Source organism: Xylocopa sonorina, chromosome 9, assembly GCF_050948175.1.
Source record: "Xylocopa sonorina isolate GNS202 chromosome 9, iyXylSono1_principal, whole genome shotgun sequence".
Classification (NCBI taxonomy): Eukaryota; Metazoa; Arthropoda; class Insecta; order Hymenoptera; family Apidae; genus Xylocopa; species Xylocopa sonorina.
This window is the reverse complement of record NC_135201.1, coordinates 11,935,698-11,950,296: the sequence shown is the minus strand read 5'-3', so window position 1 is coordinate 11,950,296 and position 14,599 is coordinate 11,935,698. Positions and strand designations below refer to the sequence as shown.

Below are 14,599 nucleotides of genomic sequence, written 5' to 3'. Positions count from 1 at the left end.
AAGGGTTGTTTTCCTTTCGTTCTGATAGAAGATAGAGTTCGAAAAGGTTCTGGAGCGTAGGAAATTCGCGTGACATGGAAGGATCCGATGTTTTGCACGTGGAAATCTGTCAAAGTATCAATAGGTATTTCGTTTGTTAACTGAACATTTCTTCGAAATCTCATACTGTTTTCATTCGTTGAATGATTGAAAAATCTCGTTTCAGTGTACTGTCCGCAGAGAAGGTGGAGAACCTGGTCTACGCTGAAATAAATACCTTGGAGGATGTTAAATTGGATACGATTATATATGGGAAGGATCTGTCGAATCAGACTTTGCAGGAGCATATCGATTCTATAATATATAGTTCTAGTCACGGAGAAGTAAGAGTTCCGAAGTAAATCAGGCTACTCGAAAAGATAATACTCGAAATAATACTGAAATAATACCGTTGTAGAGGAGTCACATGAAGGTGCAAGGCGCCGTACTGAAATTTCATGTGTACAGATTAACTATAGAATGTTCGGCTACAGAAACAATGGAGAACGACGGAGAGAATCTTCCAGCGTCCTCCCATTGGATATTACCGACCAAAGATTTTCATTACATGTGGGAAAACCTGTACTTTGATTCTAACATAAAGAACGACGTTAGTGGAATAGATTTAGCTGTATTTTTTTAGTTGTTATAGTTTCTATGAAATTCATAAGTATCGTTCTTTTTCAGCTACTTCATTTTATAGAAACAGCAATGATATTCTCGGACCACGGCGTTGACATGAACGTTATAAGCTGGAACAAGGTGGTATTGTTGCATGGACCACCTGGAACAGGAAAAACTAGCTTGTGCAAAGCTCTTGCCCAGAAAATTATTATCCGTTTAGGTAAAAGATTCAGTCACGGTACGTTCGTGGAAATAAACAGCCATAGCTTATTTTCAAAGTGGTTTTCGGAGGTAATATTACGTTGCGCAGATTATTAGAGAGACTAGCTTCCTTCAGCCAATAACGAATTAAAGATGGTGTTCTTAATGATTGGCAGAGCGGTAAATTAGTCATGAAATTATTCAACGAAATAAAATTGCTTCTGGAAAATCCGCAAGCATTGGTCTGTATCCTGATCGACGAAGTGGAATCTCTAGCGCACACTCGAAAGTCGTGCAGTAACGGAACAGAGCCCACAGATGCGATAAGAGTAGTGAATGCCTTGTTAACGCAATTGGACCAAATAAAACAGTATTCAAACGTTTTAATCTTAACCACTAGTAACTTGTCGGAAAGCATTGATTTAGCGTTTATCGATAGAGCAGATATAAAACAATATATTGGGCATCCAACGCAACAAGCCATATACAAAATTTATACTTCGTGTCTTAAAGAATTGATGAGGGTAAAAATAAAATATACCGTTCGTTCGTTCGTACTCGATATAGCGTATAATTTAAGTTCGCTTGTGTCTTAGGCAAACCTCATGGAGTCTGAAAAAATTTATGAATTATCATACTTAAAGAAGATGGGTTACGAAGAAACGTTCCGAACGAAGAACAGCCTCAAATTAATGGACCTTAGTCAAGAGAGCGTGGGTTTAAGTGGACGAATTTTAAGAAAAATCCCATTTTTAGCTCACGCCTTTTTCCTGAGAACGAAAAAGTGTACTTTGAGCCGGTTCCTGCGAGCCATGCATTTAGCAATTAGAAGAGAAAAGGAAGAAGTCGTGGTAGAGGATACATCTGAATTATTGGATCGTTTGGAGTTCTAGGAGGTATATTTATTTAAAATTAGGAAGGAAATTAGGAAATTAGGAAAATAGGAGGTATATTTATTTATATCTTTTCCTTTTTTACTTTCTTAATGTAACTAGACTCAACTTTATGTGCGATTCAATATTATATTTATTTAATATTTCTTTCGCCGTATATTATTCTTAAAACATAAAAGTATTTTTATATTTTATTTAAATATTTCTAAGCTTGTTCGTTTCCTTCCCATTATATTTCCCGACCAAGACGACAAGTCGACACTGTTCACTCTGATTCACGGTAATCGAAAATAAAGCGTGAATTATCGTTGCTTCGAATTTTGTTTGCCCCCGATATACTTTGTTACATTTTTTAACGCGGTAAAAAAAAGAGAAGAACGTTCAAATCGCTGTCGAGAAACTGCATCGTATCGACCTCTTCTATTTCGTATCGATCTTTCGAAAGTTTCGTCGGTCACGAAGTGACGAGCCCTCTAGTTTCTACCTAATTTATGGCGCACGGTGCGCTATACGCTCCTTTCGGTCAATGCGATCAGTTGTTGTCGAGTTATCGAATGTTGTGGTGGTGTTTTGTTCGCGACCGTGTGTTTCTCGCTCGGCCATCGAAATTAGAATCGTAGTATATAGATACATACATACGTTGTCCGAATATTTAAACCATTTCGTTCGAACGCAGTTTTCAGTGCCGTTTCAACGTGTGTGAGTCTGTCAGTGTGTTCTCTACCCGTTCGATCTTCTCTCCGAGGTTCATGCTTCCAGAGTGACAGGGTTCCAGTGGAAGAATGTTGGATCGCGACACCGCGATACACCTCATCGCCGGAGGGTGGGTCACTCTGCATTTCTATTCATTTTTTACACGTAGAAAATTACACGATCAAACGAGACTTCTCTCCTGTTCAGCAGAAAAAAAATCAGGGAAGAGAACTAAGAACGTGCGTCGTCGTTACGCCGCGCCGCGCCGCACCGCGCCGCTTACCTTTGGTAAGAAACGCCGTGTTCGTTTCCTGTGCATCCTGAGATATTTTTCGACCGAATAATCCGTAGGAACGCGACGTAAGATGAGTCCTATAACCTTGAATACTGCGACATTGTCGCCGGCTCGCCGTTGTTACGTCATCTTTGCTGCCTCTCGTGTCTACGCTGCATACGCGTACATATGCAATTGATCGTCCCAATTTAAAAGCCGCGATCTATTTTCGGGCTCTGCGCACACGAATTTTCTACGACTATGTCAATTCCCGAATGCTTTTTATCTTGGGACCAAATAGTATTGCGCGGCTCGTTTAATACGTGCCTTGACCGGCACGTTCCAACCTAGGAGCGAATACATGTTTTCACAATGAATACATACGTATCTATACGTGTATATACATAAACACATAGCTTTCTCCGTCGCAGAAGCGACGTACACGAATCGATTAGATACCATCGAAACCGTATCCAATTATTCGTTAAAATAATTGTCCTGTAGAGCGAGAGAGAGAGAGAGAGAGAGGGAGAAATACGTGCATGGTGGTCCCGTGTAGTGCAGAGTAGAGGAATTACCGATCGACGATTAACGCTCCGATGTTAAACCGTGCTGATAATTGTAGAACGCAATTGGCGAATATAAGTTAATTTGCGTAGCATTCATATGTACCGAGAAACGTACACATATTTACATGTTATCAGACAATGAGCGAAGAAAAGAAGTATTATAACTGAAAACTTATTTTCGGTTTTCAAGATACCGATTATCGTGTCGTTTTCACCGACTACGTTGGTACAGTTTACTTTTAAATACAGAAATTAGCCGCTGAATTTTGATTTGTTCGATCTCTGTGTTTTCACAGGGTTGCTGGAACCACCGGTGCCATAGTCACGTGTCCCCTGGAAGTGGTTAAAACACGGTTGCAATCGTCCTCCTCTGGTTTTTATCCACCTCCGGTGAACAAGGAGTTCACTTCCGGTCATGTTACGTGCAAGAGTTTCCCAAAACCAGAACAGAGGAGAAGACTGTGCACCGGAGGTTATACAAGGTAACTTTCGACCGCATCGCCACGCGCGCAATCCTCTTTAATGTAATATGTTTCCAGAACAGTTAAAGATAGTTATTTTTTAGATGGATCAGGGAAAAATTAAAAAAATTTAAATCAGTAGCAAGATTCGAGCCTGTTTTGACGTAAGAGAGCATGAAATTGGTGTCCACAATTCCAATTACAGATAAACAACTGGCTTATCGCTATTTTAGCGCTGAATGCGTCTCGCTTAATTTTCATTCTTCGTATCGTGCATGGGTAACGCTTGCGTTAAGATTCTATTTAGATCGTCAGAAGGTATTATCGAATTGGATCGTTTAGAACGATGGATATTAAAAGGGCAGGAAACACCGATTGATTTTTCGAGGTGCCCCCTCCTACCTCTCCGCATCGTGTTCCAGACACGTCTGCTACGATCGAGCGCCAGTGCCCGATTAATTCTCGCGTTTGTGACATTCCTGGCTGAAAATAAACCCTCAAAGAGATGTCCGTGTTGCCTCGTAATGTCTAGTTCAAAGTATATATACGCTATATAGACCATACGTGTGTAGGTACTCCGTTATCCACTCTACTATCGAAATCTATTACACTACATTTAAAAAAACTTGTTAAATACTCAAATACGCTTATAATTTACTACGGCACAAAATTATCCGTTATTATTATAAACAGTATAACTGGTGTAATCGTTAATTACAGCTTGTTACACTCGTTTCAGGCATGCTTTAATCGCTCTATCCCACTTTGGCGCGTCGACTCCCCCAGGAGGATCTTCTCACACCCACTCCAGCCCCGGTGTGTATCAGTGTATCAGGTACATCATACAGAATGAGGGCACCCGTGCCCTGTTCAAAGGACTGGGCCCGAATCTCGTAGGGGTCGCTCCCTCCAGAGCGATTTACTTCTGCGCCTACTCGAAAAGCAAGGTCGCCTTCAGCGCGATTTTCGCGCCAGACACCGCACTCGTACACGTGTTCTCTGCTTTCTGCGCCGGTAAGTAAGTCCGTTCCGCTACCGTTCCTGCGACTCAGGCACCGACCTGCAATCCCAAGTTGCGCAACAATTTCAGTTGAACGTTTTCTGCAGCAGCTCGTTCCCATTGGTAATTACTACAGTAACAGATGTATTGCATCATCGATAATTGCAAGTCGGCGCCTAGCGTTAATATAGATCTCTCTCGCGAAAACATACTACCTTGGCTACGTATGCGAATTTAACGTGTGACTCGTTTTAGCTGCGATGCGATGCTTGTGTTACGCGCAGGAGAAGGAATGATTGGAAAATGTTCCTGGAAGTGGTTGAGTGTGTTATGAATGGAAAGTGGTTATGGGAAAGAGATAGGTATGATGTTGGAAAAATGCTTGAACGCTCTACCGACGGCAACGGATCGAGAGCTACTTTAACGTTTATACAACTTGTCGGAGTACACTCACCAGCTGACTTTATACCTTTCCTCTACTTAAATTAAGAATTAAAAGTCAAGTATTTTCGGAGAAACGAAAGAAGCTTCTGGAGAGATTTCCATCGAGGGAAATGAAGATAAAAAATACGCACGGTGAATGGAATGCAAACGTTGTACTGCCGCGTAGAAAGTGGTCAAATAGTTGAGAGCACGGAAATAGATCCGCGTAGATCTGGCCGAGGCATCGGTCAGGCGAGCACAATGTGTTTAGGAACCTATTATCAATCTCTTTTCGCTCGGAACAATCAAGGCGGCTGCTGATAAGGAGCTCAGTGGGGTCACGACGCGCGTCATTCGCAGTTATCTGGCTGAATGGACACGCCACAAATAACTGGTTCTAATCTTCGTCGTTTCTGATCTTTTCTAATGCGATAACCCCTTCTCGTGCACATTCGGTTCGATAATCCGCAACAATCCATTCGCACATAACGCGTGATAAATAAAACCACTACGATACCGCGTACAGGATCTTCTAGATTACTTCCGTGCACTTGCATAATAGAAAGTCGATTACGCGGATAGATATTCCTCTTCAACACTCTGTTAATACCAAGAGTAAATATTCGCTGATTCGTTCTTCTTTCGATGTCTACAGACTGTGGTGTATAATTGCAATTAATCAGAGATTCTGCACTTCGCCTGCTTAATGAACCGATATCGCTTATCCGAGGAATGTTGAACTCCAACACTTGGATTATCGTTTCTGACGTTGCTTTCTCTGCGGGGGTGACGTATCATATGTTCGTAATTTTCAATGTATGATTCATCGTAGGAGGCCGCTTTTAAAGTCACATTTAAGCGAACAGTCGTGAAAAATAGTAGCAAGTCACGCGGCTCCATAGTTCCGCCAATGTGACCGATGGCCCATGCGCTTTTTTCCAAGAGGCTTTTCCCCATTCATCGGCTTGACAAACGTGTCCCTGATCACGTAGCCACTCGACATACAAATTTTCGACTGTTGCCCCGTGCCGGTGACCTCATTTTTTACCACTAAGTCGCTTCAAATAACTATAATATTTCAAGCTGATATTTTACTTTTTAAAACTGCTCGTCATATTAACATTATTTTCCACGCGGAAAATTTAATATCATTGTTACACGATACACGTGTACACATTTCTTTATTTCGAGCTCAAAGTTCCTTCGCCACATCCTCCTTTCTGCGATAGGCAATTTATCATTTGCACAGTTCCTCCTCAAGATCTACTATGCCAGAGTGCAATTGCATCCAATTACCGATGCCCTTGAAACGCTTGCTGCCAGAGCAATTACAGCTCGTTTGAATCGAATACGTACACTACTGGTACACATAGGAAACAATTTTCGAATACCATGTTCTTCCGTTCTCGTATTTCCGAATCATTCGCCAAACGTAACACTTTTCAAGCTCGTGATTATGGCATGATTTCATCCGGGATGTCCGATAAGGATAATTTATTGGTTCACTCGTCGAAAAGTATCTGTTAAGCCGATTGTGCACGGTACTCGTAATCTTTAATTAGGAATTATATTCCTTAATGGTAATATTGGAGATGGAAAACCGGTCTCGTTTGTAGAAATTAGGCGTTGACAATCAGCGTACGCGTTAATATTTTTTGTAACTACTGTGATTGTGTAACGAACGAAACACGTTTCAACGGGAGGTAAATTGCGTCGCGTTTGATAACAAAGATCGATCTCGGCGTTACGCGATAAACGCACCACCATTGAGAAAAACCGAGACTTGTAGGGTCGTTCAATTGTCCCGTTGCTCGTAAATAACCAGAAAGTAAGTAGGGGACTGCGGTCGTTGAAATTGCACAGGCGTGCGCCTATAAATAGAAGGCTTACCACGGGGGCTCTCGGATTTCTTCAATGAAGCACCACTTTCGCTCAACCTCCCGCCATTGTCTCTTCAAGACCCATTTTTTCGGGTCGCCGCGCCTTCTCCAATCATTTCCCGCAATGTTTTTAGTCATCTCGCATGACTGGTAGAATTTTCCACATACGTTATGCAAATTTTTATTGCTATTATATAAAAGAATCGTACGAGTGTGAGAATCTGTGAATGAACTGAATACGGATGTTTAACTGGGCGATGAAGATTTCGTTCTATAAAGTAACCGTAGATATTTCGAATGTTGTTTGATTGAAAGGAGAGAGAGAGAGAGAGAGAGAGGGGGGGTAAGCGATGCGTAGAAAAGAAAATTAGAAGCGGCGATTGTTTGCTGATCGTGTTCCGAGTTTACAAACAGGTATTCAATCCTATTGACCCAATTCATGGACGATCGCATCGGCCAACGTACTGTTTACCAACGTTGCATCGCTTGCGACGCATCCGGATTACGCAAGCGTTTTACTTGCGTCCTTGGAATCTCGAGACGCTATTAACCTAGTGTACCACCTGAGTCGGAACGTCCAAGCAATAGAGTATTAGCTTATTTGGGTTATCAGACCATGCGAGTGTTGTTGGTTGATGAGAAGATTGGATGGTGAGATATTAAGGTGTTGAGACGTTGGAATGTATGAACGCTGCGATACGTAAAGCACAGTTAGAATGGTATTCGATGTTGATCGAACGTATTGAAGTATTTAGTAGTATCTGTACCGCGAGCGATGCATCGGTTTACTCGCGCCTTCGAGTCCAGCATCCAAAGTACTCTTCTCAAACCGTGTCGCGAAGGAATCGATACACCAACCACGGTGAGGTAGGTCAAATGGAAATAGTCAATATCTCTCTCTCTCTGTCTCTCTACGCGTAAAGTGTTCAGGAATCATCTTGCTAATCCTCCTGAGAAATGCGAAACGTAAGACAATAATCGCGCGCAAAACTCTAGACACACAGTAGGAAGGTTCTAACGAAATCGTTTCTAGAAGCAACGATTCTATATTGTCCAAGCGGATAACTACACAATAACAAAAACAGTTTAGCGCCAACACGTGTTACTGTCTTACGATAACGTCGACGTATCCGAGGCGCGTAAACCACGCAGTTTGTGAAAACGTGAGAACTGACTGTTGCGCAGCGGGAATTTCTTTTTTTCCCCCCCACTGGCGATAAGATAAATTTGTAATAATTGACGGAAGCGTATAATCTTGTGTGTTTTGATTCGTAAAGCCGGGAGATAAAAATAGTCTAGGTAGGTAGGCGCGTGTTTACGATCGAGTCACGTTGCGCACGCGAGGGATCGCGAATTGCGTGCTTTCGTTGAACCGCGCCCGCGCAACGTGCGCTAACTGCTCGTCCTGCGCGCTTATTTTAGGGACGATCAACGGCGATTCTCATGGCACGTCGTTCGCGTTGACCTTGAGCGTGTACGCAGTTTAGCTCTTCAGTTTCTAAGGCGAATAGTACTGATGGAATGAATGTTTTTTTTTTTCTTTTTTTTGGACGCATTACTGTATATAGACGTTTAGCAACTAGCGAGAGAAGAAACTATTAACCAGGGATTTTCTTATTCTTATCGAATGGCTAATTAAGTGCAATAAGTAGGAACACCGTCTGCTTGCAGACAAACAAGTTTCACATTTGGATGGTCTACAAATAATTCTTTAACGATTCCATTCACCGTGGCCATGGAGTATCTTCTGCTTCTCGTACCTCCTAATTCAGGAACCTCTATGTCCATTCCAATGGCCTTGGTGTACGCCCCCGTGGGATCTGCGAGCATTCTCACCTGAATTTCAATGGAATTTTTGCTCAGAATTTCTCTACGCTGTATCAGTCACGATACAGTCATTACTTTATTAGTTGCTCCTTTGACATGGCCCCAAGCGGACATCACGAACGGATCGTTCACAGACACGCAGATTATCTCCTGAAAGCCCAGGTACCTCAGGTCCGCGGATCTGTTTGTTTCCAAAAGAATACAGACTGTCATCAACGGCGCGAGTTTAATCGATGCCGTTAAAATACATTTTTCAGTAATCTGAAGCTTGGAGGTATATAAATGGTGCAATTGGGGATTGCTACTTTTCAACGAAACCCCTCAGATGGACTCGGGAACATCCAGGAACGTATGCTCCAGTAACCCCGAAAATGATGGCCTTCTTATTGCCAACAAAATCCAGAATATTTATCCGATTTTCCGGTAGAGCTTCGTACAAGGCCACGCTGGGCAGTCTATCGCCTTTTCCGATTCGAGGCATCTCTCCGTGTCAAGGCGCCGTATGGCTTCCTGAACCTTGGCCGTTGATTTTGCGATCGGTCTGGCACACGTGAAATTTGCCGGCCAGACTCATTTGTTTCGAAATCGAACAACGGATACGTTCAATTTGAACAATTGCACAGTGTTTACTCCGTGGATTACGCTTGGCGGGTGGGTCGTCTGTTGTAAGCGTGTTAAATTTAGAAGTTGGCATGTCAATCGGAAGTTCGATCGGGAGGGAATCTCTGCCAACGCCTGGCTAGATTTGGAACCGCGTGAAAAAAATTCGACCGGCCATTCTTCCGTTGGCTCGAGTCTGTCTGTTGTTTTGCTAGATGGATGGTGTGACTGCTATTGAATTACCGTGCTCGATCAAGGTCGAGTTAGCCGTGGTCATAGTCCCCCCACAGTTTTTTAAGATCTGCAGTAATCCGTATTCTTTGACGAGCCGAAGCATAGTACTCGAAATTTCAAGGTTTCAAGTATCTTCGTTAAAATAATTACATTCGTCACCGCGTGGATGTATCTATAATCGTGGGTGGTTTTCCTTGTGTTAGGATTAAAGCTTTGGGGCATGGTTACTCTCGATTTAGTTCCATGGAAAGGAGATTTAGGGTGGCAGTAAATTGTCTTGAGGCGGGCTCAGACAGTCGCAGCCCTCTCCCACGTGCCACGCACCGATCGGATTAAAAGACACGTGCATTCATTTTTCAGGTTTCGTGGCATGCACGTTGACAAATCCTATTTGGTTCGTGAAGACCAGGCTGCAGCTGGACCATCGAACGAACAAAATCACCGCGATGGAGTGTGTACAAAGGATATATCGTCAATCGGTACGAAAATCCTTCTCTAAAGGAACTGAACATTCTCTGTTCCATCGGGACATGCCACGTTGGAACATCTAGCAAGACTTTTTTATTTTTTTTAACCATTCGCACCATCAATATAGCATATTATATCATCGTAGAGATTCTTCATCGCAATCAGACGCAACACTGGTGCAAGGTCTGTGGTCGACACTGTTGCACATTGAACCAACTTATTAGGTGGTCACCACTCAGAGTAACGAGCTTTAATCCTTTAATTTCTGGCCCCGTAACGTGTGTGGTGTACGTATTAACTTTGTTCTGATTTTAGGAATCAGGATGTGTGCGTTTGTGTAAATCCGTGTTGAGACTGAAAGGGAGAAGAGTCTGCTAAGAGAGTCTGGTGCTGTATCGTGTGCTTTTGGTAGCGATAGTTGTGGCTAGATAGAACTGAGAGAATGCGATAAACAGAATACTCGAAATCTCGACAAGCAAGAATTAACACAGTGTTGCAACTGTTGCGATATACAATGAACAAGTCAGCCTAGTAGCCAAGAATATTTTTGTGGTCGTGCACAGAGCGTAGGAACAGAGCGCCGAAACATCTGCGCCTGCATTATTAATTACGACTTCAACCGACATAACGCGATAAAAGTGTGAAATGATGCAAGGCTTGAGAATCTAAGATTACTTAAACAGCAACAGCTCGAGCAATCGTAATCGGACAAATGCAAGCAATTAGGATCACGGATCGAGTAGTTTCAATTTAGCATTGTTCGACTGCGTTTCTCGTACGTTATGTTTGCATCGCAATTGCGATCGAGCCAAATCTAAAACAGTCCTCGCAACCTACGAATAGTAAAATACGCTGGGAATATCCATTGTAAATATCGAAACGCCAATGTTCTCTATCGCGGATGACTTATCGAATTATTCTGCGTCATCCTGCTTATACTAATAGTGTAAAACGAAACTCGTAGAAACGCTGAACAGAGGTCACGGTTGGAAAATATCAATTCTAACCGTGTGTGAACGAATCATTTTTCAATCGATTCATGAATATTTAGCATTTAGCAAAAAATTGTAATTAAGATTGAACTTGAACTTGGCTAATTCTTCGATTTTTGGATCTGGAAACCGTTCATTCATTGCTTAACGTTCGTTCAACGCCAACCTATTTGCATCAATTCGCGATCTCCAGTTTATGTGTATCAGTCTCATTTTCACCCAGCGCTATATCAAACGTGGAAATCAGAGAATCATTTGTTAAACACCAAAAAACAATATTTTAAAAGCTACTTACGACGCAACAGTTAATCATCGAGTTCTATTGACTTTTAGCGATGAGAATTAAAAATGATCGCAGTGTTTTGTATCGTTTAATAATTTTTTGTTTTTGTGAAAAATCGCGGTTAGCCCACGGAAACTTCCATCGTCGCGTGCTCGAAGACACAAGATAAGCAGTCGGAACGTAGAACACATTATGATTGCGGCCCTCCCAAGGAGAGTTGGTCTTAATTTGATAGTAAACGGTATCACTTATCAGTCGTTCTCAAATCGAACATCAGTCTTATCTACTAAAGTAAATACCTTCGTCATCTCAACAATCGATCTCGAGATAATTTTTTTTCCTAAAAAAAAATCCTAAGACAAGCATGCATCCTGATAATAAGTTTAGCATAAGTGTGTGGTCATGCTGAATCGGTGATCCTCTGATTTTCTCGAACTTGTTGCGCCCTGAACAACAGACGAGAATCATACATGCGTACAAGTTCACCAGTTACAACCAAAATTAACGATTAGAACGATGTCGAACATCGTTACTGTGCTGTTTATTCCTTTGCTAGGGAACTAGGGCTACAACCACCTTCGAAGGTTGATGAACATTGAATTAAAAGTGTGGGTATTCTCATTTCAGGGTATCCTGGGATTCTACAAAGGCATTATGGCCTCCTACGTAGGAATAAGCGAGACTGTGATACATTTCGTGATCTACGAAGCCGTGAAGGCGTCTTTAGCCACGTACAAAGCCAACACCGCGAGCGATCGCAAAACGTTCCGCGATTTCTTAGAGTTCATGGCGGCTGGCTCCTTCTCGAAAACGATCGCCTCCACCATCGCTTACCCCCATGGTAATGTTGACTTTGCTACTGCGAAAAGTAATATTTATTTTTAAGGCATTGCTCAGCACTCTAGATAGTTGGCCGCGATCCAAATAGTAGAGTAAATACGCTTCAGTTTTTGTAAACACCTCGCAAATCGTCCCTTATTTTTTTAATGGTCGCAGAAAATGATGTTGCAATTAGTGCAAGCTGATATGTTTCGCAAACGGTAGTAAATTGTTTCTACGGGCAAGAGATTCGTAAAGGTATCGGAAATCGATATCTTTACGCAACCGGATCGTGGAACACGCTGATAAAAGTGGTTGAACCGTTTGCAGAAGTGGCAAGGACGAGACTGAGAGAAGAAGGCACCAAGTACCTAACATTCTGGCAAACCTTGAACACCGTCTACACCGAGGAGGGTATGCACGGCCTGTACCGTGGGCTTAGCACCCATCTGATCAGACAAATCCCGAACACTGCGATCATAATGGCAACGTACGAAGCGGTGGTGTACTTGCTGAGCAGGCACTTCCACGAGCGGTCGTTGAGCAACGGGAACGGGTCTCAGTTTTACACGAAGGCGAAAAGTAAACGGGAACTAGCCTAGGATTTGCTCGCGGCCCCTGAATAAAGGGCCAACGGGCTCGCGATCCGTGGCGGGTCCTGAAGGTGCTTTCATTTTAAAAAGAAGGGGGATGAGCAAGAGAAAGAGGGACAACAACAAGAACAACAACACCACCAACATCAACAACAGCACCGTCCGAGAGAGCGTCCAGGACGCCGGTAGGACACGCGTATCCGAGGTTGAGGGCCAGGTCCGTTTCTCGTACACGTGGAAGGTAGCAAAATAGGTATCACAGCGCGTACCAAGCCGCTGTGTGCTCTGTAAGAGTAGCAAAAAGTAGTCCTTCCTCCTTTCAGGTAGCGTGCGCACAGACGTACGCGAGGAACAGCCTAAACTGTCAGTCTTGTACTCTCGCCGTCACGTTCACACACTCACGGAGGCAGGGATCGTGAAGCTGGATTAAATGAATCGGTTACATAGGCCCACGCTGTGCCGGGAGTAAGATCACGTTGCCTTCTTGTTAACCGTTAACTTGTTAACTGGATCGCGTTTCTCAATGGGAAGCTCCATTATTATCGAGGACCTTCGGCGATCTCCTGTTTGAACCCAGTTGACGGGTTAATGGGACCAGACCACTGAAACTTCAGTAAACGAAAAAAAGTGTTCGCACACTACGGACCTGTTTTGACTTCTGTTTTAACGGCATTCGTCCCATACGACTGGACTCACGATTCGATTTTCAGTGAATTCAGTTTGTCGGAAAAGATATTTTAGAATGGAACTCGAGATTTCGCGATGTTTGAATACTTTTATCGTTCACTGGCAACAGAGGTGTCTAAGAATTTCGTTTCAGACACCTCCGGTTGTTTCTGAAACGCGCTTTCCAAAGTTTCGGAACATGGGAAATATGTGATTTTTATCGAAGCTCTCAAAGATATCTTCCTTAAGTGGCTTAATTTTGTACAGATTAATCATCGTGCAGTACTGCTTTGGATATGAAATATCCTGTTTTATATTAGATAGACGCCTAAAATTCGTAGTTCCTGTGTTTCAATGTGTCGGAAACAACCAGTGTCCACCTGATTATTACAGTATTACGGTTCCTCTGGAGCAGTGTGCTTGAGCCAAGCCAAAATTTGTAATTAACTATGGTGAAAAGAAGCGGAATGCTCCGGAGGCAATCGTTGTACCCATTTCTATCAACCGTTGTTAATTAATTATTAATATGTGTCTCTGGTCAAGGATAATTATAAAAATGCGATCATTGTCTTCTGCTATCCCTTGTAAGGGAAAGGAAAAATAAAAGAAAGAATATATATATATATATACATATATATTGTCATAATTATACATATATCGCTCCATAATCATAAGAGAGGACGACTGTTATGCTTGCTTCTGTTAAAAGTGTTAGTATAGAAATATATTTTACTATTATTATTACTATCATCATGGTTATCATCGTCTTCGTTATTATTATTATCATCATTATCATTACCATTATCACATCATCGTTATCATTATTATTATTATTATTATTATTATTATTATTATTCGTCATGGCATAGACGTTTTAAAACTCTAGATTACCTTCATAAAACACTTGAATTCGTATCATCGAGATCTAACTTTTCTGCTCTTTAAATAAAAAAAAAAAAAAAAAAAAAAAAAAAAAAACAGGATACACTGCTGCCAGTTGTGATGGCAGAAAATATAAGAAAGTTTAAGTATGAAAATATATATAAAAATTGTATATCTCGCTCAGATTTTTGCATATAAA

At 42.1% G+C, this 14,599-nt stretch overlaps 2 protein-coding genes across 6 annotated transcripts in view; both read left to right on the top strand.

The window, feature by feature from the left end:
* Nucleotides 1–14,259, top strand: part of Rim2 (replication in mitochondria 2) — a 145,851-nt gene extending 131,592 nt beyond the window's left edge. The window contains exons 1-7 of one of the 5 annotated variants that reach the window (XR_013102337.1): nucleotides 2,271–2,559; nucleotides 3,569–3,754; nucleotides 4,473–4,747; nucleotides 10,058–10,176; nucleotides 12,068–12,281; nucleotides 12,590–13,093; nucleotides 13,176–14,259. Coding sequence is in view for 2 of the 5 variants with exons in the window: in XM_076901976.1 (XP_076758091.1) it covers nucleotides 2,519–2,559; nucleotides 3,569–3,754; nucleotides 4,473–4,747; nucleotides 10,058–10,176; nucleotides 12,068–12,281; nucleotides 12,590–12,861 (1,107 nt within the window). In the remaining 3 variants the exon portion in view is untranslated. Of the gene's footprint in view, nucleotides 1–2,270; nucleotides 2,560–3,568; nucleotides 3,755–4,472; nucleotides 4,748–10,057; nucleotides 10,177–12,067; nucleotides 12,282–12,589 lie in introns of those variants that run through there. The other 4 variants (XR_013102338.1, XR_013102336.1, XM_076901976.1 and 1 more) reach the window with 4 other exon arrangements.
* On the top strand, nucleotides 20–1,751 carry Pch2 (pachytene checkpoint 2 protein). Its single transcript, XM_076900419.1, has 6 exons — nucleotides 20–124; nucleotides 206–362; nucleotides 437–628; nucleotides 706–933; nucleotides 1,020–1,367; nucleotides 1,440–1,751. Exons 1-6 carry the CDS (start codon nucleotides 75–77, stop codon nucleotides 1,734–1,736), a joined length of 1,272 nt encoding a protein of 423 aa, XP_076756534.1. The 5' UTR covers nucleotides 20–74; the 3' UTR covers nucleotides 1,737–1,751.
* Nucleotides 14,260–14,599: the final 340 nt, after the last annotated feature.